The sequence below is a fragment of the Siphateles boraxobius genome, unplaced genomic scaffold (assembly GCF_051911475.1).
Source record: "Siphateles boraxobius isolate OS27281-9 unplaced genomic scaffold, OSU_SipBor_1 41, whole genome shotgun sequence".
NCBI lineage: Eukaryota > Metazoa > Chordata > Actinopteri > Cypriniformes > Leuciscidae > Siphateles > Siphateles boraxobius.
In genome coordinates, this window is record NW_027509042.1 from 22,479,880 (window position 1) to 22,505,300 (window position 25,421).

General features: G+C 38.0%; 1 protein-coding gene across 2 annotated transcripts in view; it reads left to right on the forward strand.

Annotated features, from left to right (window-relative positions):
• Positions 1–748: 748 nt before the first annotated feature.
• Positions 749–25,421, forward strand: part of btbd8 (BTB domain containing 8) — a 32,796-nt gene continuing 8,123 nt past the window's right edge. Inside the window, exons 1-13 of one of the 2 annotated variants that reach the window (XM_077198932.1) lie at positions 749–918; positions 3,766–3,924; positions 5,868–6,047; positions 6,266–6,399; positions 6,577–6,694; positions 11,080–11,169; positions 14,235–14,315; positions 14,434–14,530; positions 16,236–16,324; positions 21,781–21,883; positions 22,479–22,661; positions 22,741–22,914; positions 25,106–25,235. In XM_077198932.1, coding sequence (XP_077055047.1) covers positions 3,821–3,924; positions 5,868–6,047; positions 6,266–6,399; positions 6,577–6,694; positions 11,080–11,169; positions 14,235–14,315; positions 14,434–14,530; positions 16,236–16,324; positions 21,781–21,883; positions 22,479–22,661; positions 22,741–22,914; positions 25,106–25,235 — 1,483 coding nt within the window. In that variant the 5' untranslated portion in view covers positions 749–918; positions 3,766–3,820. Of the gene's footprint in view, positions 919–3,765; positions 3,925–4,851; positions 5,126–5,867; positions 6,048–6,265; positions 6,400–6,576; positions 6,695–11,079; positions 11,170–14,234; positions 14,316–14,433; positions 14,531–16,235; positions 16,325–21,780; positions 21,884–22,478; positions 22,662–22,740; positions 22,915–25,105; positions 25,236–25,421 lie in introns of those variants that run through there. The other variant, XM_077198933.1, reaches the window with a different exon arrangement.

Here is a 25,421-nt window from a genome sequence, read left to right on the forward strand (position 1 = left end):
TCTTTGGTTCACTGCAGTTTTAAGGAGAAAATACTCAGCAATGGTGTTGACTTGTGATTTTTTTTCACCTGGTTTGTCTTAAAGCATATTAAAAACACCACTAGACATAAAACATCAATAAAAGTTTTTTTTCTATCTTTTACCATAGGGGTACTTTAAGATTAAAGATTAGGGCACATTCATTTAATATACACTGCCATTCAAAAGTTTGGGGTCGGTAAGATTTTTTATGTTTTTAAAAGTCTCTTCTGCTCACCAAGGCTGCATTTATTTGATAAAAAATACAAAACAAACCCAGTAATATTGAGAAATATTATTTCAATGTAAAACAGCTGTTTTCTATGTGAATATATAGTAGCCTAAAGTGTAATTTATTCCTGTGATCAAAGCTGAATTTTCAGCATCATTACTACAGGCTTAATTGTCACATGATCCTTCAGAAATCATTCTAATATGATGATTTGATGCTCAAGAAACATTTATGATTATTATTAATGTTGAAACAGTTATGTACCGTTTTAACAGTAATGATCTAACTCCAATAGTCCATACAAAGATAGTACATTTTGATGTAATTGTGACTTTAAGACTAAGTCTAGATTTCTCCATAGCCTATATATTTTTTTACTTTTACTTTACTTTTTTTACGAAAAGTTTCGTTATATTACAGGTGGCACACATCTAATAACCTCACACAACCTTCACCTACTTTGCATGCCATAGGCTAAATTTCACATCTGCACCGCATGAGGGCAGCATAACAAAGTCAGAAATACTCCCAACTCCAAGATGTAAATTGTGATGGTTGTGTCAGCTTTAAATTTACTTTCGCAATCAGAATCATTTGTAAACGTTTAAGTGCAGATGCGGATGTGTAACTGTGAGGATGACGCTTTGTTCAGTTTGATAAAGTGTGAGGTAAGTGTCCTCATCCAGTTGTCATTGACAACACGACAGTCTCATGATGCTTTTGAAATGTCATTGTGCCTCAGTGAGTGGTCTGTTAGTTTTATCGTCTCCAGCGCGATATGAATATAATTTTGTCTTATAGTAAAATGCAGATAATATTTCTATTATTCATAGCGAAGTTTATCTCTTTGTGGTTAATGACAGTTTATAGGCTAATGGCTAGCAGTCTGGAATGGATCATTAAATACACACCCTTTATTTAAAAATTTAGCACACAGGATGTCATAGATGAAGTGATTTTGTGAAAATAGTATTATTTTATGACTGGTTTATGAAAGCACGCTTGTTTTGATTGCTTTCTGATATGAAAACTCTTAAGGTGTGAATGCTAATCATGCTAACAGATTAGATCTGTCCACCTCTAAGCTTTATAATATATCATGACTTTGCGTCAGTTGAGCCTAACCTTTAATAATCAATAATTTACTTATAATTGTGCATACTCACAGCTGCTGACCCATGTTTTACTTGGTGGTCAAATATTTGACAGGGGAACTGAAGGTGTAACGTGTTAGGCGTTTAAACAAACCCCACGTGTCAGTTGTTCTAATCTAAAAGCCATGTCAATGGTTAATTAACTACTTTTCTATATATATATATATATATATATATATATATATATATATATATCACACACACACAGCAATATTGGGCATAGCATTTCTTTTTCACATGCATACCTTATTGTCCACATAAATGATAAACAATTATACAGGTCCTTCTCAAAAAATTAGCATATTGTGATAAAGTTCATTATTTTCCATAATGTAATGATAAAAATTAAACTTTCATATATTTTAGATTCATTGCACACCAACTGAAATATTTCAGGTCTTTTATTGTTTTAATACTGATGATTTTGGCTTACAGCTCATGAAAACCCAAAATTCCTGTCTCAAAAAATTAGCATATCATGAAAAGGGTCTCTAAACGAGCTATTAACCTAATCATCCGAATCAACTAATTAACTCTAAACACCTGCAAAAGATTCCTGAGGCTTTTAAAAACTCCCAGCCTGTTTCATTACTCAAAACCGCAATCATGGGTAAGACTGCCGACCTGACTGCTGTCCAGAAGGCCATCATTGACACCCTCAAGCAAGAGGGTAAGACACAGAAAGAAATTTCTGAACAAATAGGCTGTTCCCAGAGTGCTGTATCAAGGCACCTCAGTGGGAAGTCTGTGGGAAGGAAAAAGTGTGGCAAAAAACGCTGCACAACGAGAAGAGGTGACCGGACCCTGAGGAAGATTGTGGAGAAGGACCGATTCCAGACCTTGGGGGACCTGCGGAAGCAGTGGACTGAGTCTGGAGTAGAAACATCCAGAGCCACCGTGCACAGGCGTGTGCAGGAAATGGGCTACAGGTGCCGCATTCCCCAGGTCAAGCCACTTTTGAACCAGAAACAGTGGCAGAAGTGCCTGACCTGGGCTACAGAGAAGCAGCACTGGACTGTTGCTCAGTTTTGCATGTCATTCGGAAATCAAGGTGCCAGAGTCTGGAGGAAGACTGGGGAGAAGGAAATGCCTGAAGTCCAGTGTCAAGTACCCACAGTCAGTGATGGTCTGGGGTGCCATGTCAGCTGCTGGTGTTAGTCCACTGTGTTTTATCAAGGGCAGGGTCAATGCAGCTAGCTATCAGGAGATTTTGGAGCACTTCATGCTTCCATCTGCTGAAAAGCTTTATGGAGATGAAGATTTCATTTTTCAGCACGACCTGGCACCTGCTCACAGTGCCAAAACCACTGGTAAATGGTTTACTGACCATGGTATTACTGTGCTCAATTGGCCTGCCAACTCTCCTGGCCTGAACCCCATAGAGAATCTGTGGGATATTGAGAAGAGAAAGTTGTGAGACACAAGACCCAACACTCTGGATGAGCTTAAGGCCGCTATCGAAGCATCCTGGGCCTCCATAACACCTCAGCAGTGCCACAGGCTGATTACTTCCATGCCACGCCGCATTGAAGCGGTCATTTCTGCAAAAGGATTCCCGACCAAGTATTGACTATTGAGTGCATAAATGAACATAATTATTTTAAGGTTGACTTTTTTTTTTGTATTAAAAACACTTATTTTATTGGTCGGATGAAATATGCTAATTTTTTGAGACAGGAATTTTGGGTTTTCATGAGCTGTATGCCAAAATCATCAGTATTAAAACAATAAAAGACCTGAAATATTTCAGTTGGTGTGCAATGAATCTAAAATATATGAAAGTTTAATTTTTATCATTACATTATGGAAAATAATGAACTTTATCACAATATGCTAATTTTTTGAGAAGGACCTGTATATGATTGGGCTTAGGAAAACATGCAAAGTAAAATGTCCATATCTACCATACCCCATTCTGCTTCTAAATATTAGCTTCAGAAAACCCATATATTGACTGCAGCCAAACATGTTTTTTGATGTAGGTTACATTTACTTTACAGTATTCAAAACCCTTTTACTTGTAATACATGTAATAGTTGTTTATTTTATTCATTTATTTCATAGATATTTTTTCAACATGGGAAATATCTTTTGTTTTATCCTATATGGGGCTAGTTTTTTTATTATTATATTATCCTTCTAGAACAAAACTAAAATGAAACAATGACAAAATATACAAACAAAAGTAAACAAATAAATAAATAAAACGCATTGATTGACCATGAAGATTGTTATTGTTCTAAATGTGCACTTTTTAGGACACTTTAGACAAAAGCATCCCTCATTTATTTGTTGTAGAAAAAAGATAGTGAAGAAGATGTGGTTAGGAGACTGAATTGTGTTTCTTATTTCTCTTATTAGATGTTCGTCATGACAGAAATGTGCCTACGTTTGTGCTCAGCAGTTTGGCAATAACATGTCATCCACCGAAGCTGCCAGGGAGTTCCAAGCTAAAGAGCGCAGATGCAGAAACCAGCTGAAGAAGCGACTGGCAAATGCTTTGTCAGGAGACCTGAACCGGTAATTATCACCTTCAACATGAAAGACATTTGTTATGCTTTTTTTAAAACTTGTAATGAATTGCTCATAGTAGCATGGAGCATCACTGTTGTTATATTACGCACCCTTAGCAACCAGTGTAGTCAAATCACGCAGACCTGCTTTAATGTTTGCACAGCTTATGCCACTCCCTTTGCTGATTTCATACTGTATGCAAACTCTGATCATTTGCTTTATGTGAACATACGCTACCATTCGAAAGTGTGAATTAAATAAAAATACATTTTTATTTTTGAACAAAAATATTTGAGACATTTTTAAAAGAAATAGATAATTCTGTTCATTGCATTGATGAAAACTGCTGTCAGAATCTAAAAAGAAACATTTCTCTAGAAAAATAGTTATTTTGTTTATGGATGCACAATATATTGGTACAAACATCTGATATTACTGTTTCTTTTCTGTCAGCATTGGATTTATTTGTGCATTCTCATTACTCTATTTTTAGATTTATACTTTTTCCGTCATCTGGCACTCATTTAAGTTAATCTTTAAAACTTTAAATCTTAAGCGAATCTCAGAACGATTATTTTTTGATACGGCACATTCTTATGCTGTGTTGCCTAAATACAATTGGAATTGATTTTAGTTTGCAGTGTTTTATTTTTTTATTTATTTAGACAAAATTAGTATTTGAATTGTAATATCGTCCATTTATTAAATATTGGCCATAACATGAAAATTATTATCGACTAATCGATATCGAATCAGTATCGGCCAGAACTGTAATGCCAGTAACATCCCTGCTATTGTTGTTTTGTGAGATGAGGACTACTCAATGCACTACTAGTCTTGAAAGAAGAAAGCAAACATGTAAACTAAACTTTTGAAAGGTTATGTCCTCCTTTTCAATCCAACCTGTAGTGTGCTGTGCACTTCTGCCGTCTGAAGCTTGTGGCATCACGGGAACTGTAGTTATTACTGATGGTCCACACCGCAGTTTAATTTAGGATGGAAATGCAATTCTTTCTCCCACTTCTTCATCTGTCTGTGCTCACATTGGAGGAGAGAGGACTTCAGTCACACCAATGCCCAGCACTAAGGCCTAGGGCAACAGAGGATTCTGGGTCACCCAGATTCAGCGCACTGCAGCAGAAGATGCCAAAATGATGCTGACAGTGATGTTGATGTGGATGTGAAGTTGGAGGAAGAGCCTCCATCAGTAAAGACTCTTTTTAGATTTAGTGCCTCAGTGATGCTTTAGTGATAGTTCTTGAATTCTCTTGAGACACATTAGTAGTGCTGTGTGTTTTTATTGTGTAGTAAGTCAGCCTGTTTTAATGCTGAAAGCCTGTTTCAGTAAAATATTTGGCTAACTGAGATATAACGTTTAAAACGTTTAAAAGAGATAACGTCACTGAGATATCGCAATTATGAGAAGTGTAAAAATAAAAAGGTAATTGCGGCTTTATATCTAACAATTGTGACTTTATTTCTTATTGTTTTTATTTATTGTAATTGAGAGAGACTTTATTTCATGATTGCAACTCTATATCCCATAGTGTGACTTTATTTCTTATTTTACACATTATCATAGGATTACCTTTTTTTGTTTTTATTTTTATTCAAAACACCACAGACCCTTAGAAAAGCAATGTATGTAATTTTTATGTAAATATTGTTAGTTGGTGTTAGTCTTTCTGGGGTTCAGCCCTTTTAGTTCCATCCCAGATATTCAACAACTAGGCTACACTACCTCATATTTTTAATATATATATATATATATATAAATACTTAATTTAGCATCTAGAAAGACTCTCAGCAATGTGTTGCTAAATGCAACAAAATAGTAAGAGGCATTTGGCAATTAGTTTGTTACAAGACAAAATGTTATTCCAGTAAAAAAAAACAGAGAGAACATAAAAAACCCCTCCTGCAATATTTGCGATCTCTTTCTGCATCAGGCTTCTACAGGAGGAGCAGGAGACTGACGTCACTGTGTGTGTGGGTTCTGTTGTTCGGCTGAAGGCCCACAGAGCGGTGCTACTGGCCCGAGCTCCTCACCTCCTGCTGGGAACCGAAGCAACTACACCTGTCATACACCTGCAGGGGATTGAACCTGCAGCACTCAAAGACTTCATACAGTACATAATGGCATTTCTGTATTACTCTTCGCAACCGACTTAATCAGTATTATTATTATTATAAATATTATTATTGCAGTAAAGCTAAAGCTGTTTTTTAAAAAAAAAAATCATAAAAATGTCAAATAAAACCATGGATCAATTTCGTACCTGTAACTGTAAAAGAGTTGAGCCATACGTGTTTGGTAAAATGCTACATGTTGCTCTTGCTACAACAGAAACGTGTACACAGATGACAAGTGCCTGGCAAAGGAAAGTACTGCCTTAAATATACACAACGGCCATTCGCTGGTAGTGAACGGTACTGCTGAAGACGGCCCTGATGTTGACTCTCAGGTCAGCTCTGACTCAGGTAAGGACAACATTTCCAGTTACATTTTACTGATTTGTTTCTCTGCATCTCTATGCAGAAATCTTACTGTTCTTTACTGGAGCTGCAAAAGTGCTGCTCTCTATTTATGAGTAGTAATAGCCACACGATTACATATTGTGACTTTGTCATTCTGCTTAATTTCTCTTTGTTTGTCAGGTTCAGAGAATTTCGAGTCAGCATCTGGGCTTGGGGCAGATCTTTTGGCTCTGTATCACATGGCTGATATGTCTGACATCAGCATTCAGGTGGCAGATAAAGTCTTTTCAGCACACAGGTAAAATCATCATGACCAGCTTTCTGCAGCTTTTGCATAAATTTACCAATGTGCTTGTGTCACACTTCTCTTAAATCGTTTATGTAGCAGGGTTCTGAAGTTGCAGACCATTTTGAAAACGTGGTATGTTTTTCCTTTAAACAAGGAAATAAACAGTTCTAGGATTTTGGAAAACTGAAAACTTGTTGTGTTGTAAAATCATGAAGCGATTTTTAAGAATGAAACATTCTTGCATAGTAATCAAATAAGCAAGTTTGTGACCATTGACGGTTTTTCATTTAAACCCATTGATATTACAGTAGCCTCAGTACTTTATGCAGAGATTCAACACCCGCATGAAGACACTTGTCAGCAATTTTTTTTTAATGAAAACATAAAATGAAATAGATGAACAGTAACAAAAATCTATTGTTACGCTACCAGCAGCACAGGCCTACTGTTGTTTAGACAAACAAGCTAAACTCATACTATAACAAACTGAAAAGAATTACAAAGTACTTTTGTATTTTCAATAGAGATGTGCTGAAATAAAAATTTTGTCCGATATGTTAAAGGGTTAGTTCACCCAAAAAGGAATTATTTCTTAATGTACTCAAGGATTGTACTCAAGCCATCCTATGTGAATATGACTTTCTTCTTTCAGCCAAACACAATCGGAGTTATATTAAAAATCTCCTGGCTCTTCCTGGCTTTGTAATGGGAGTGAATGGTACCAAGTTGTTTTTTTGAAGCCCAAAAAAGTACATTCATCCATCATAAAAGTAATCCATACAGCTCCAGAGGGTTGATAAAGACCTTCTGAGACGAAGTGATTTTTGTAAGAAAAATATCCATAATTATAACTTTATAAACTGTAATCACTATCTTCCGGTAATGTCCGTCCACAAGATAAATGGCTTGTTTTCTCATAAGTTGGAGCTAAACTCTACTGGACCGTGGCCTTCCAGGACAGAGTTTGGACAACCCTGCAATTTAGCTTGATACCGATTAAAAAGTAAAAAAAAAAAAAAAACAGTATCAGCCGATATATGGTACTGTGCATCTCTGATATTCAGTGCTGGATGGTCTGACTTAAGTGGAACCAGCTAAAGTTTCAGCAGCCATTTTGTCAGCAGCCATATCACCTTGTAGCCCAAGACTGTTTGCCCACTGAAGCTAAGCAGGGCTGAGCCTGGTTAGTACCTGGATGGGAGACCTCCTGAGAAAACCAGGCTGCTGCTGGAAGAGGTGTTAGTGAGGCCAGCAGGGGGCGCTCACCCTGTGGTCTGTGTGGGTCCTAACGCCCCAGTATAGTGACGGGGACACTATACTGTTAAAGAGCACCGTCGTTCGGATGTGACGTTAAACCGAGGTCCTGACTCTCTGTGGTCATTAAAAATCCCAGGATGTCCTTCGAAAAAGAGTAGGGGTGTAACCCCGGCATCCTGGCCAAATTTACCCAGTGGCCTCTGTCCATCATGGCCTCCTAAGCATCCCCGAATACTGATTGGCTTCATCACTGTCTCCTTTCCACCAGTAAGCTGGTGTGTGGTGGGCGTTCTGGCGCAATATGGCTGCCGTCGCATCATCCAGGTGGATGCTGCACACTGGTGGTGGTTGAGAAGATTCCCCCTTCCATGCAAAGCAATTTGAGCACCAAGAAAAGCGCTATATAAATGTAACGAATTAAAGTTGCTGTATCATAAATTCCCAGGAGGCGGCAGAAGTACAGTTTCTCCTACGTGAAACAGCAAAGTAAAAGCTAATCTGAAAGAAACTAACTGAATATAATCTGACATTGAAAACCAAAATACCAAAAATGATATTTTGCATACAAGACACCAATTTGTAGTGATTGCTGATGATATTAGCAATGCGACACATGTACGATCGTGTTATGAAGATGAATTACAGCATTGTTGTATTTGTGTAGTTTTCTGTCATTCATTATCTTGTTAGCACCTTTGTTTGGTACTGCAGAGGTTAGAGCAGTTGCCATGACCTGTTACTATAGCAACAGGCTCTCCGTCGTCATCATCATCATCATCCAGGAGCTGCATCTCTGCGGGTTTAGGTTGTATGGATGGAGAGAGAGAGACATCTGCAGTCCTGATCAGTATGTCAGGCTTGAGGTGACTGCTGCAGATCTGTCAGTCTCACTGCAGGATACATACACCAGAACAGCACTGGTCATTTGCACAGGCGTGCTAGTTATGACTTCACACATGGCTAGCTTATGAATATTATAATTCATAATAATGAATTATTATGGATAATAATAATAAATAGCCGCTGACAGTCCCTGACTTTTGTAGGTCAGTCGATAAATGTGTCATCAATTGAATACTGTATAAAATATGACTTGTTGGATCTGTGGTATTTCCTCTTTGAATGTTAGACGTTTGGGCTGTCTTAATGTAACCAAAAAAATAGAACCCAAAATAACATGTATGTCAAAAGCAGAATTTTGTTTTATAATTTCGATGGAAATGGAAAAGCAATAGAACGGAGTACACATGTGTGGACTGTATGACATAAACAAAATGCTCTACTAATGGAGATGCTTCCTCTGAAATAGATTCATTACTGCCATCATGGGAAAGTACTACAATATTGACCATGACAAAAAGGGCCTTACTGTAAAGACCCCTATTATCAGGGGCATGCAGATCTGTCCGAGTAATAATGTGTTATACCAGTTTTTTTAAGCGTTATTCTTAGCCTCCATCAGTCATCACTCTTAGAGCTGCAGTTTGTTCTGAGGGGAGACCAGAAGTGACACGTTGTAAAATAAGAATCTATTTATAGCGAATGTTTATGGCAGATAGAGAATAATGGGGCTGTTGGCTGAGAGAGATAAAGGAGGACTGACAGGGAGAAGATGAGGGACATAAGAGAGCGTAAGACTGTAGATCATATGAAGTGTCACCAGCTGTGTCTAATGCTGCCTTCAGGGAAGTTTTTATTTGTGGCTTCGGAAAACGTAATTATGATTTGGTGCAACAAATTAATAGCGAAGGATGTGCATTTAGTGTGTAGCATAAACCACTCAGATTAGATAATTTTTTTGTCTTTATGCTATTTTCTTTTAATCCGGTTCTTTTAATTTGTTAAAAAGTACATAATTTATTTTATAATCAATATGACTTGTAGATCCTCTTAAATGCATAATTGTTTTTTCATTTCTGAATTAAAATAAATTTGTCATAAACAAAATTATATATATATATTATAGTATTACCCTGACATTTTTACTTAATGCTACATGCAATACCCTGATATCACAATGAAGAAATACCTTTCAAGAATGAAATTCTTGTTTTGTAAACTATGTTGATAGAGTAGATATATTAAGCGTAATCCTTTTGTGAAACTCTAGACGGCGCAGGATGATAGTTCCTTAAAGCAAGTTTCGTGTATGCTATCATATGTGCTACATGCTCACAGCAGCGTGTCTCTGAATGTATTGGCAGTAGTAAGTCTCCATACTTGCTCTCCAGCAGCATACCATCAGATCTGATCCACCAAGACCATATACATTAACATTGTACCATGCTAGAAAGTTGTGATGATAGCAACATTTAAAACTGTTTAATAATGACAATAAAATGATAAACAGTAAGTTTTTCAAACCCATATGAAATCCACGTGATTAGTCGTCAAATGTATTTGTATACCACTTCATACAATACAGATTTTCTCAAAGCAGCTTCACAGTAATAAGAAACAGTGTTAATGTTGCAAAGTTCTTGAATCTCTTTAATTTTGAAACAAATATAATTTTAGCTGTAAAGCAGCTCTAAAAACACAAAAGTGTCAATATTCAGCTAAATTTAGTTCACTGTTGATTTATTCAATTTAGTTAAATAACTAAAAAGTATATTAAATTATGCAATAAGCTTAATTCAGCTATAAGCAGCTTTACAGACAGCAATAGTGTCATTATTCAGCTCAAGTCAGTTCAGTGTTCAATAACAGTACTGGTGTTGCAGAGTTCATCAATTATGAAACAAATTCAATTCAGCTATAAATAAGCGCTACAGAAGACAATTGCCATTACAAAGAGTACTTTTCTAAGAACTTGGATCATGACAGCCATCCGGATATGTCTGTGAAGGCAATCAGCTCACTAGGTTTTAGTCAGAGCCACAGTCATCACCATCTTCTAAAATATTCAACAAACCATTACATCTTCCTCCCTCCATTTCAAAGTCCTGTTTATATTCTTGATTTTTTTTTCTACATGCCCAAACATATCATTCAGTGAATAACACACACAAATACACACAATCAAGCCCAAACATTTTTGTTTACAAATATCGATCCTGGCCTGGGTAATGTGGCGTGAAGCGTGTGTGAGTGATAGGGGAAACTGACATTGTGCGTTTTTTTTTCCTTTCCCACAGGGCCATTCTGTGTGCTCGCTCGCAGTATTTCCGAGCGATGTTGTGTGGCAGTTGGATGGAGAGTTTGCGTCAGTGTATCACTCTGCAGGGGTAGGTTATGCCGTATAACCATCAAAACGAGACAAATCACTGCAGCTCATCATCTAGCTTCCAAAGACATAACACACATACACAAACACCTAGTACAAGTACATGTTTAGTTTTTGTCATCATTTAAAGGTATGTAAAGGATAATGTACAGCAAGCCAGTCATTATATTAAACTCTTTGTAGCTTTTGCTGTTTCCTCTTTTATCAGTTGCGGGTATACTGTATGTGTACAATTGTATAGAATAGTTGGCACCCCTGGTAAATATGATCAAAGATGGTTGTAAAAATAAATCGGCATTGTTTATCCTTTTGATCTTTAATTAAAACAATTCGCAAAAATCTAATATTTCATTGAAGTAAAATAAGTGAAAGTAGAGGAAAAATCAGATTATGAAATAAATGTTTTTCTCCAAATTTCAAATAAATACTAGAATTTTTTTTCTAGTAAGATATCTCTGAGAGCCTGGGACTTCCTGCATTTAAGATGACAAAGATCTATAGTTCATATATTTTTCTTTTAATTATGTTTTTGATTGAACCTGTGGCCCTTGTGCTTGCAGTCCATGTCCTTTAAAAATCCAGACTATGTGTGTTAAGTTAATTGGTCATGTGTGTGATCGCAGAGTTCAGCATGAGTTCTTAGTCAGACCTTCTCCCGGAGGAGGATATTCCAGCCACCAGCAATCAATTATTCATTGCTCAGTCTGTGTCTTGGAAAACTAGGATACTGTGAGGAGTGTTTCATGCTGGGCAGTTCAATCCATGATGTGTATAAAAATTTGACTTTTGTGGATTTAAGTAAGTAAGTAGACTTTATTAATCCCACACAAAGTGAAATTCACTTATAACAGCAGCTCCACACAAAAAAAAAACAAGTACAGAAAAACACATCGAATAAAAATACTAGATAGAAGTAATAGATATAATAAGAGTGTTGTTACTGCAATTAAAGAGTAACTGCTCTTGGAAGGAAGGACCTGCGGTAGTGCTCCTTCTTGCACTGAGGGTACACCAGTCTGTCTATTCTAAAACTGCATTTAGCTTTTACTATACTATTGTCAAAACACAATATTGAGAAGAATAAAATACCTGATGCTGATTTTTCTGAGCTCTGTGACAAAAAAAACCCAGTAAATTAAATAAATAAAACATATCTGCAAACATATTATGGTATTTGTATGCTTTAGTAGAGTAAAAATGTTACATACAGCACCTTTAACAAAGCTAGATAAATGCTGTAAATATTTAGCATTAATTAATGTTACCATGTAAACGCATTAAAGGTGTAGTAAACGATTTATGAGAAACACTGTTGATATTTGAAAATCAGCTCCCAAACAAACACACCCCTACCCAAAAGAAACACACCCCTCCCTTCATTGCTACTCCCCCCAAACATGGACATGCTAGTATGCAACAAAGATGACTAACAGCTCAAATGATTATGGATGAATCAACTGTGATTCAACAACAACAACAGCATATTTTGGTTATGCAAAACGTCTCGGGTTACGACTGTTACCCTTGCTCCCTGAGAAGGGAACGAGACGCTACGTCATAGTATTGACGCTTTGGGGACGCCACTTTGTTATTGAGTCTGAATCATGAAGCATGTGTCTGAAGTTTGAATCATGTGTGAAATCAGTCCAATGACTAAACAGAGCGTCACAGGCGGGTGACGTCATGATTTGGAAAGCATAAAAGCTTTGACGGTGATTCAGTGTCTTGTTCTCTTCTCAGGGAACAAGGGTTACAGTCGTAACCCAAGATGTTCCCTTTCGTGAGAACTTGGGCTGCCTCATAGTATTGACGCTTGCTCTGGGAACGATAATACCCAAACCGCCATTCTTACAAGTACCTGTCTGTGTGAATACTGCGAGCACACCTAAGACAAGAGCACATTGTGAAGTCAAAATCATAAAATCTTACGAATGTGAGCGGAGAGGACCAGCCTGCCACATGAATCCTCTCGATGACCGTATTCATAGCATCGCCAAAGAGACCAGGAAAAAAAGATCTTTCTCTTTGATGTCAGACAGATGTAACCTCTCTGTGGCTGCCATAGAACAGCTAATGGCTCTGGCTGTCTCTTTGGTGGCCCGGAGAGACAAAACCGTGGCCTGATGTAACTCTTTAACTCCGTCGGGCCCCACCCCCTTGCCTTCGTCAAGGTCTCTTAGCAGGTCCCACTGGTACGACTGCAAGATGGCCATCATGTGCAGACATGCACATCCAGTTTGTTGGATGAGCGCCCTGCTTCTCGTTCGACCAATTCTTGGTTTAATTTAGCCATGGCACCGGTTATTACTCGGTGGATAGAGATGGCGAGTTCTCAAAATCCCCCGCTTCGATGCTCAGCACATTCAACTCCTCATAGCTGGACAGCTGAAGCACCTGGCTCTCTCCCGGGGCGGAAGAAGCCACCGCACAGGCTTCCGAATCCGAGCAAGAGAGAGCTGGATCCCTGGAGGCCAAAGACTCTCCAAGGATAACAGATGGAGAATTGCAGAGATTAGTTGAGTCTTGGGGTCAGAAAGCCTTAAAAAAGAAGAACAAGAAGCCGCAGCACAGGCTTCTGATCCCAGCCAGAGAGTGCTGGATCCCTCGGTTAAAGGCAGAGAAAAGGCGGAGCCCGTCTGTGGCGAACAGGACAGGTGCGATTGCTAATCAGCAACACCTGTGAAGCACACCGGTCTCGCATCTCTCACGGAGGAGCGGAAGCATAAAGGAGGAGCGACGACGTTGATGATAGAGAGAGGAACAGGCCTGTATTTTAGTTGAGTTTTGGTTTTTGTATTTGTGTTTTATTTTAGCCAGCAGTCGTCCTGCACTATATTGGGACAGACAAAACTAAATAAGACACACAGTTTCAACCTAGAGCGCTTGCTGAAGCACAGAAGCTTACAGGTCATTCAGGATGTGCTTTCTTGGTCATGTCGTCAACCGCCTGTGACGTTCTGTTTCGCCATTGGACTGATTGTAACTGTGGATTGAGTTTGTAATTTGTCAAAATAACTCTAATGTGTGTCTGTTTTTTGTTTTGCTTTTGTTTTGTCCATCAATCAGTCTGGGTCCAGATGAGATGGAGATTTTGCTTCATTTCATGTACGGTGCCATCATAGACTTCCCACCTGGAACAAATGTCAGGTAAGCACGCTCTGTAGTGACATTTCCTATCTTCCAATGTGATAAATACAAAAATCCAATGGCTTTGCCAGATGTTGCACAAATGTCAAGATGTGTGTGTGTTTGTCTCTGATCTTAGTCAGGTTGTGTTAGCAGCAGACATGTTGGGCCTGGAGGGGCTAAAAGATGTGGCCGAGATGGTCCTGACTCGGGACTACTGCCGCTTTTTTCCCAAGGTAAGACCAGAGGGAGGAGTTACGGCTTACACTTTTAGTCTATTTGAGGTCAGGAGTGTAAATAGTCCTGTTAAACAGTGAGACTGTTGTCAGATTGTGCCAATAGTACAATCATCTTGCCGTTTATTACCCTTTAGGGAAACATTATGTGATTTGTATTTGTTGTGAGCGAGTAAAGTCTGGGCATTGGTTCAGCTTTTGTAGAGCATTTAATTTGTCAGCCAAGTGTACATGCCCCTATCCCTCTGGTGTTGCTCCAAAAGAAGAACCCTCCCATTTAAATTCCTCAGATGCAGGACCGTGTAACATCTTTTTTTTTAACCATTTTTCTACTTCTCTCAGAATTACTGTAGAGAATTACTGTACTGAAGTACTGCAGCAGACTCAACTCATGTGTACACAGTAAATGCAGATCGTCGTGAACACGTGCTCTCTGATACAAAAGCAGTAGTGGGAGGCAGAGGAAGTCAGGAAGCGTTGTGTTTGACAGCCCTCTTGCAATCCGTGAAGGGCTGTTTTGTTTGTGCTTCGAGTCTCTAATTCTTACTCCCATCCTTTCAAAAATGCTTTGAGACCAGTCCAGTTTGTGTCCTTTCAGCTGGTAATTTCATCCTACTGTACACAGAGATGAAAGAGTAATGCATTCACTCCCCCTCCTCTTTCAAAATAATTAGCATCTGTTTAAGTGTAGGAAAGATTCAAGGTATGCTGAGGAATTAGTTTTCCCCCTAAATAAATGAATATCACTTTTGACAGATTTAGACTAGGACTGTTAATCAATTAAAATATTATATTTAAACACTACGGTTCAAAAATTTGCGGTCGCTAAGTTTTTTTTTAGAAAGAAGTATCTTATGTAGGGCTGGGTATTGTTCAAAATCTTTCGATCCGGTGCCAATTTCGATACCTCAGTTTCGATACCGGTTCCTAACGATACTTTTTTCGATACCAATTTTATGAAATCCATTTGAACAAGATTACATAACACATTACCTCAGAAAAACTTTGGTTTTATTTTTTCAGACACATGCTCCTCCTAGCCAGTGAAAAAAGGAACAAAAAAAGCACAAAGGAACAAAAAATGTTTTATGAAGAGCTCATGCTCACCAAAGCTGAATTTTTTAAAATAAAAAATACAGTAAAACTTAATATTGTAAAATAGTATTACAATTTAAAATCTTATTTGAATACATTTCAAAATGTAATTAATTGAAATGAATTGAATTCAAAGCTGAATTTTCAAAATCATTACTTCAGTGTCACAAGACCCTGCAGAAATATTAAAACAGTTTGCTGCTTAATATTTTGGAAACTATGATAAATTTTTTCATGATTCTTTGATGAATAAAAAATTCAAAAGAACAGCATTTATTTAAAAATGAAATATTTTGTAACATTACACATGTTTTAATGTCAACTTTGATAACTTTAATGCATCCTATTCCTTACTGAAAAAAAATTCTGACTAACCAACACATTTTTGAATACTAGATAGTATCGAGGCAATTCGGTCGGTACCTAAAAAGTATCGAACTCAGTACCAGAGAATGTCTAATAAGGGGAGAATTGGCACTGTCTGGTTACTTCCGGTTTCTGGATGGGCTGCAGTAACACGTCTCTGTCCATGCAGGGGCGCTCGCAGGCGAGTGCAGAATGAATGGAAGTCAAGATGCATTTATTTAATTTATCTTCTCATTTTCTGCAGCCTGTTGATGGAGTTCAGAGATCCATACTGGAGTGCCTTGCCATTACCCACTCTATAGGCCTGCACGATCTCTACAGCTCCTGTGTGAGGTGAGGCATTTTCTGCACTTCTATGGATGCTTCTGTTTTTAAAATGACTTTTCTGATTGAACTGCCCGTTAGAGTTCTTTCCTACATCTAATGTCATATGCATACTGCACAGAGCAAATTAATCACTAAATTTAAAAATGACTAAATAAATCAATAAATAATACATGTTCCAAAATGCTTTCTATTTCTGAGGTTATGCTTCTGTCCAAATGTGGATGCAATCAGTTTTGCAGATATTTATTTAACATTTAAAACAAACCCATTTTTGAAGTCTTTTCAGTTTTGCATCAAATGTTAATATTTGGCATAATTGTTTGACAAAAAAACAACAAAAGCAAACAAACATTTGACCGGATTGGACAAGCATTTGCGGCAAAAGAGCAATGTTTTATGCAATGGTGAGTGGGTGGATTTTATCATCAAACAATATAGTGAAGGCTATTTTGCCAACCGCCTTTAAATACCAAAGACAAATAATGTTGAATATAGACAGACATAGAGCTGCTGTTGTCTTTGAACACCAGATTGTTGTTAACACTTACAGTTAACTTATAAGGAAAGAACTTAAGTCCTGACATAAGTCAATGGAGTTGGACAAAAACTACGATAAAACCTGTTGGAAAGCATCTTTTGCAGCGATTTTTGTGTGAGCATGTCAGCGAACAACCCAGACCACTCGGTGAGTTTCACGTCTTTGTAAACTAAAGTTTAATGCGTTTTATGAATGATTGTTCCAGTGCCCCTATAAATCCATTGTTGAGGTGGGGGAGGAGGCGGAGGTGGGGGGTGCTAACACAGAAACCGAAAATTCTCGGGACAGCAGCATTAGTCCAAATTTCAATCTTAACCGTTCTATTTCATCAGAAACGATCTTAAAACAGGCTTTAAGTGTAAAATACCGAACTTGTCCTTTAATCATAAATTTTTCTGTAATTATCGTGATTAATCACACCTAATATTAAAGTTTTTCATATATTTTTATATTGTAATAATTTCACATTTAATCTCCAAATTAATGTAGAAACAACATAAAGACAGTATATTTAAAATATTTGTTCTAACAGATAGGAAATATCCAGAAATTGAATAAAGTTATCAAACACTTCATAGTCTTCACTGCATAATTTATATTAAAGCTACTAAAGTTATACAGTTAAGAGCAGTGAGTGATTTTCTTTTGTTCTTTGATTAATATTAATGAAAGACTGCAGCAGGTTTATTAGGCTGCTGTCACTTTAAACCATAAACTGTTAAAAAAGATGGACGACGCCCCTTGGCTCTCTTCCATTGTTGAGAAGTGAAGACGTCAGCGTCCCGATATGGTGCTGACATCTTGGGACTTGAGTCTGCGCAGTTGCGATCTCGGGACCAGACCTGCGCAGTAGTGAGCAGGAAGTAAAGCTACGAAATCTGCGCCCCGCCCTCACTCTCGCCGAATGCACTCTGCACCTTTTATTTTTTAAGTGGCTTAGGTCTGCTTCGTTCCTCTGTTCTGCTCCAATTTTTATGTATGTTGATTGCAGTACGACAAGAGACTTGTTAAAATAAAGTAAATACAATCTCCTCAGTCCTCTGAATAGAGTGCCGAAGTTATGACGTCACTTTGTAGGACAACTCGGAAGTTAGCAACGCAAGGGTTCCATCGATCGAAAAGCTATGCATTTTCCCCATAGACTTTTGGAAAATCGCAAAAAATAAGATCTGTGTTCAACAGAGAGTTGTGACCCTTACACGTTTTGTCTATCAAGATAATCTTTACAAGTTAATCCAAAATGTATACATTTTGAAGCCTATATAAAGTTTAAAAAAACACAAGCAGACACAATAAAGTTTAAAAAACCACAAGCAGGTAATAACTGGTGTGTTTTATGACATAAATCAAAACGTGAAAATATTTAGAGGCTTTGTTAACCACAGACCTTATTTCAGGCTATTTAGCAAAAACCCATTCAAAAAACCCATATGCTGCGTCCCAATTCACCTAATTATACTATGCCCTAAAAGTATGTACTCTTTTTGTGAAGAAAAAGTACATACTTTTGAGTGTGTAGCAAAAAAGTAGGCAAGCTTTGGGACATACTACTTCGTCATCTTTAACGGACTGCTCTGTCGTCGCATGCATCACCGTAAACTGCCCTGTCAATCATTTCGTCACAGTTAAAATCCTCCATCCAATCTAATATAATTTCTTACCGTTTCGGAGAGAAATGTTGTAACTCGTTCATCTGCCAGTCGATGGTCTTTCATGCGGAGACTCTCACTCTCCTCATGTGTTTGCAATTTGAATGTAATGATGATCCATTTAAAATTGAATGGCTATAAACGTATCTTTACAAAAGTTCACAATGCTGCTGCAGATGCAATATAACGTAGCCAACATTGAATAAAACAATTTTCGTCAGGTTATACTGATAATTAATCACTTAAACCCCTTTATCTAAACCTCTCTACACAACCGCCGGACTCGTGCGCGTCCTCCATGTCTGTAGTTTTTTAACACTTTTCATTCTTGTTTGTAGTTCTAACCGAATCCTCGTCCAACGGGCGATGGGTTGTGGGCAATATCAGCCGTTAGAGTATGCATTGATCTGCACTTCGGATTCTGACCGGATATAGTAGACCATCCGGGTCTCTTTGGAACACTCATTTCAACATACTACGATTTGGGACGTACTAGTTCTATTTTTGAATACTATTTAGGACGAATAGTATGCGAATTGGGACGCAGCAATAGACTTTAGGGCGAGGGAACCGGAGGGAACTCACTTCCACGTTTTGGCCTACAAAGTGACGTCATAACTTCGGCACTCTATATCCCGAAATCCGTTGGTGCTTTGCTCAGAGAACAGGCTTGTTTGAGATGTGCCTTGCCTCGCCTGAAATCGAGTAGTAGTCGAGAGTAGGCGGCTGCAGTGAGAGGAGGAGTGAAAAAAGCGCAGGCAAGCCGGACAGTTCTCGCTTCTCGCAGTGGATCTGACACCTGCGACTGCGAGATCAATGATGGATATCGCGGGATTCACGCTCGTGCACAGTGTTGCTAATAAACTGGATGTAATTTAAGTTCTGTTGCTTTTATATGAAAATAAATATAATGAACAAGACACCCAAAGTACTTATCTAATTCCATTCCAAATAAGTGTTTATCAATCATTTTTTCTTTAATACAGACATAGGCCATGTGTTTATTTTTTATTTTTTTATAATAAAATGATATTGCATAACCCATAGAGATCGCACTGTCAGAGAGTTTGGGAATATTCACACATATTATATACACATAAAACATGATATCCGAGTTTGAAAATCAAACATTTTAAAAGAGAATAATATATCACGGTTGTTTAAACCAATCAACAATAAGCTGTGTCTTCAGCAAGTCGTTTCCCATCATGCTTTTGATCAGCGCAGTCGGTGGAGAAGAACTGCGCGCGACTGCAGAATCCGACCATGATCCGACATGTGAGCCTTGCGCTCGCGAGAGTTTTTTGACACACGTCAGCATGACATCAGAGCAAGACGGACCAAACTCGGATACATTTCTAACCGGCATGCATTATGCGCTGATCACCGGTGATCGGTTCTGCGCAGATTTTGCTCATCTCAAACAAGCCTAACCTGTCAATCATGACGTCACACCACCGTTTTTATAGCATCACGTAACTAACTAAAAATAAACTTATTTTAAAAACAGACACTTGAATTTACATCAACGTGATAAAAACGACAGCAAATGACAGAAACTACTTTAGGAAAAAAATATATTTGAAGTGTAATTTATCTGTTTAGTTGGTTTCACGTCCCGTTGAATAACACAGGGAGGCGGGGTTTATGACCTATACTAGGACCAGTCACCGGGGGGCGATCGAGACGCTTTGGCTTCACTTTTCAGGTCTTGTGCGACACGCTTGCTTTAAACCTGGCACACATGACGTGGAGCTGACGCATCCTTATTTTCTCACAACTTTTATATCCATTTAAGACTTTATTTAAAGTTTATTTATATTTAGTTCTCTTTTATGTCTTTTATGTAACGCTAGCTAAAGGATGACGTAAAAATGGACGCTGTGTTAATTGTGTTAAATATTTTTAAAGCGTTCTGTTTTTCTCAATACCTCAAAAAATACAGTGTGTGGAAAAAAATCTGTGCAAACTAGCAAAAATTCCATTTTACAAAAATTTCCTCCAACACTTTATGACCATCTTTACCAAGTGTGGATTAAATTGAGTTCTTTAAATCATTGAAGTTTGAACTTGGTTTCTTCACATAAAGTTTGGGGAGTTTCTTAACAAAATAAAGTAAATATTATTGCTGTGATTTATATAGCTGACAATAGGCAAGAGTCTCACGCTCATTAGGTTGTCTTGCATCCTATATCTCTCTAGCAGAGCTGTTTGTGATTGCCGCAGACCAACTGAAAAGTATTTGCACCCTGTATTGTACCAACAAATATTGACTTCGCTCTTGGTATATTAGACTGTTCGTCAACAATTTGTTCAGTTCACATTTGGTGTGAAATTAATTACCTATAGGCAGTGCAAAGAAGATTGATTTGAATGAAAAATTCTTTCATCTTTAGATTGTGGTGGCCATGAAAAAAAAAATTTCCAATAAAATCGTTCCTTTATTTTACTCTAATTTTGTACTGGTAACACAGATAGATGTAAAAATGATTGACTAGATGTCCAAAGATTATTTGATTGACAACACGAATAATGAAGAAAAAAAAGAAAGAAATCTTTGACCTTTAATCGTTCGTACCGCCACCATTACTTAATTACCCAACTCTGTCATTTAACTCTAAACTCACTGCAGTAAACCAGCTCAGGGAGGCGCGTGAATGTAGGTCGGGATTTTTCCAGTGCCACAGAGAGAGTGTGTGTGTGTGTGTGTGTGTGTGTGTGTGTGTGTGTGTGTGTGTGTGTGTGTGTGTGTGTGTGTGTGTGTGTGTGTGTGTGTGTGTTGTTTCTCTGCTGTTTTGCCGCCGCCTCGGCTGCGGGTAGGAGGGTGAAGAATCACGCATCAGGATCTGATGGTATAGGACCAGCGCAGCACTGCTTTCAGTTCAGAGCCAGTCCAGCATCAGCTGAACCTACTGTCCTTGTGTTACTAACCTAGATCATTGGGATATTAAAATCCAAAAATAACAATTTTGTTGCACACATATTTTTAGCATGAATATTTATCAATATTTGGGCTGCTATTTGTTATACTGGCACACATTTATGCTGATAAACTCCAAAAAGGAAAAGACACAATAAAAGTGCTACGACTTGAGCACTATATTCCAAGTCATCTAAAGCTCTACAATAGCTTTGTGAGAGGAACGTTGTTTTTTACTGATAACTATATCAGTAGGAATTGCTAGGAAATAATTTTTGACATTTGCTTATAGTATAGGATTTTGTAGAAAGAATGAAAACAGCGTACGCTCATGGATGTGCGTTTCAATCCACAGATGGGTTGCTGAGCATTTCGTGAAATGCTGGTCAGAAAGGAATTTTGCCCTCCTCCCTCCAGAACTACAGAAAGATTGCCTTAATACAGTCAGCAAAAACATGGTGTGTAAAATATGTTTTCTATTTTGGTGGGGACTTTACACTTTGTTTGTATTTTGAGCTAATAATATTTTCTGACCCCCTCATCTTACTGTAAAACTATTTCTCACAATTACTTTTTTGCATTAAGACAATACTTTAGTATTTCTATTCTGTATGCCGTTTTCCTCATGGGATACAACAATTTTTGTTCAGTGTCTTTCTGCTGCTGTCTGCAACTAATAGCACAATAGAGATGAGCTGTGGCCTCTGATTTGAGGATGGCCATTGACTAAAGAGCAATTATAGGTCTTGTGTATTTGTATGCGTATGTGTATGTGCATTTGTATGTGTATCTGTGTGTGTGTTTGGCAAAGCCTCAAACAGCTCATTAACTTTATCCATAGTCTGGCAGTCCCCTAAATTTCTCACTCACGCAGACCTAGACCTTCAGCGGCTGCCAAGTGTAGTTGTAACATTGGGTTTTCCCTCTCCTGACTTCCAGCCTTGATGTAAACCACCGCTGAGGCATATTGGATTACACTCGGAAATTTGCTGTCACTAAGAAGAACTATGGAAGATGGATCTGTGAATGAGAATGTGTGTTTCTGATTTTCAGACGGTGCAGAGTGTAGTATCTGTGCTGTGTGGCTGCGAGCAGCTGATCGGGAGCCTGCCGGAGGTGAAATGGGCCAAGCAGGTGCTGAGTCTGGCCAGCGAACTGCAAGAAGAGTGTCTGCAGATGATTGTCACACACCTGGCCCAGGTCACACACACCGCTGCCTTCCACGATCTCCGAAGGGTACGACCAATCGATGAAGTTTAGACATAAGATATAAGATGTCTTGTCAGCTATGACCTTCAGACGTGTACTGTTTCAGAGAGAGGAGTTTACACGTGACCCCACTCTACTGAGGAAGGTGTGCATAGCTGTGCGGGAGGGTGTTACTGTGGAGAACTGCTGTGACCTCTTTACTGCTGTCAATCGGCTGAGTGGTGACCCGAGTGAGGTAGACATTATCACAGAAGACCAAGCCAATCAGGAGGAAGTGGAGGTAAACAAAACAGGACACCAAAAGCCAGGATTTCATTACAGCTCATTTAGTAAATGAATCATTTATTTAAACAGATCTTAGCAGAGCCTTCTAATCAGTCGTTGAGGTCAGTTTAACACATTAATTTAGTGTGATTTATCACATTTATTTTAATAGTAAAATGTTTATATTAATTATAAAAAGTGATACAATATATTATAATTATATTTTACATGGCTATTGAGACATTATCTTTATCTAAACAAACACACACACACCATGAGAGGCCATGACAATATTGTTAATGCAGACACAGCTAAAGGGAAATTAAGCTATCTTTCCATTACCTCTGACAATCACATACGACTGTTGCATTATGGCAACTTTTCCATCACTTATTCACCATGGTAAAATTATACTGAATGTATGATTATATCCACACAAAGCAAATAACTGATATGTTTAAATGAAATAATTATAAAATAATTATTTTGGATATAATTATTCATAATGTTCCAAGAATAACGTTTTCTTTTCACCTTGCTCTTATAGTTTTGATTCAAATACATCACATTAGGTTAAAACAGTCGCATACGGTCTACCTGCAAAAGTTCAACTATTTCGACCCAACCGAAGCTCAAATCTGATCTGAAAATTACGTGTATGTTTATGGTCAGAGCAGTACCTGCAGCCCCTTCAGCCTTGACTATATTAAAAATAAGTTGTAATGCCTTAAAATAGCTTGAATGTAACTCTGCACCCTTGCCTCATTTAGTATACGCCGTTCTATGAATATGCAAATTAGCCCCGCCTCCACTCACTCACACCAGCTCAGAGATCCACTCATTGACGATCACAAGTTGACATGATTGGTTACAAGGTAGTTGTACCCGCGATTTCAAACTGCGTTTTTGAGAAAAACTTTGGTTCACTGCAGTTTTAAGGAGGAAATACTCAGCAATGGTGTTGACTTATGAATTTACAGATTTGTCTTAAAGCATATTAAAAACACCACAAAGAAATAAAAACAACATTAAAAGCTTGATTTTCACCACAGGGGGACTTTAAACAATCCAGGATCAGAACTGTCTGTTGTATTATGGTCAATAGAGTATATGTGAGGAATACATAATTAATTCGAATTCATCTTGTATGGATTTGCATATAAAAAAGATGTTTACTTTTGGATTTACTTCTGGAATTACAGTATGTACTTATGTTTTTACTTCTAGAATCTCATTTCATATTGAAACAGGATATTCAAATTATGGTGGCACTTCGGTCCATTGCGTGTTACATACCAGAATTGTGGTTGGATGTTTGGATTTAAGTTGTTGTAAAAGTAAGTGGGATTTGTGACAATGACTGAAAAGAGCAGTCGTTTCAGTTATTAATTTTTGAAGACAACTTATTAATTATTAACAAAGTATTAATTGATGACAACTTTGTTTTTCAAGTTGGGATAACATGCACTTATAAATATATGCATTAAAATGTACATTTTTATTTGAATCTTTTAACTGAAGCAGTGAATGGGTCTGCTGAGCACTTTTCCGTGTGTTTAATGTACAAAGTGCTTCATTTAATCCTGGGATTTAAACTTGCTATAATGTACGTGGCCAAGCCTGGGCTGGATTACTGTAAAGTGACACTACAAATAGAAAAGCTCATAGTAAACAACCTCACCTCTCATGCTTGCTCATGGTCTCGCTCTGTCATTTTATGTTTTTCTTTATTTCTTTTTGGCCATCACTTTCGCTTCCTGTCTCTTTGTGATTTAATTCACATCCCAGGGGAAATAGCAGAATGGATTAGTCTGAGAAAGACCAAGAGTCATGGGTGTGGCCATGTCTAATCTGGCTCTATGTCCATTATAGAGGGAAGCAGGGAGGGGCAGGAGGAGAAATGAATTGCGGATGGAAAGACTGAGGCAGGACCTGAAAAATACAGAGGTTCTTTTTTTTTAATGAACATTCGATGCAGAAGGCTTGAACACAAGCCTCTGCTAGTGACATCATCCATTTAGTTGGAGAGGATCCTGTTAACGATAGAGGGAGGCAACGGAAATCGTTGCCAAGACAACCAGCCTTTGAAGCAGCTGCTGATTCGCTCCTCTTCTCCTGCTGTTGTATCCACCCTCCCTCCTTCGCTCTCTCTCTCTTTCTCTGACTGACTTGCTCACCCTCTCTCACTCATTCTGTCCCTCTGGTAGCCATTCAGGCGTGAGTTGTGTTTGCTGCGCACGAGGCTCTGGACCTTCCTGTTTCAGTCCTTCTTTGCAGTGCGGCACACTCAAGGATGGGACACTCTACAACCCAGATATCGGGAAAAAATACTTGCAGGTGAGAAGGCGAATGAGAAAAGGTAAGACTTTAGCAATAGCAAAGGAAAGAGAAAGGGAAATTAAATGTAAATAATGTGGGCAGAGAAGTACAGGATAAATCAGAGGAGAGAGAAGAACATAAGGCAGCAGTCAGACTGCGCTTGTGTTGAAAAGGAAGGGGGTGTTATTTTATTTATTTATTTGT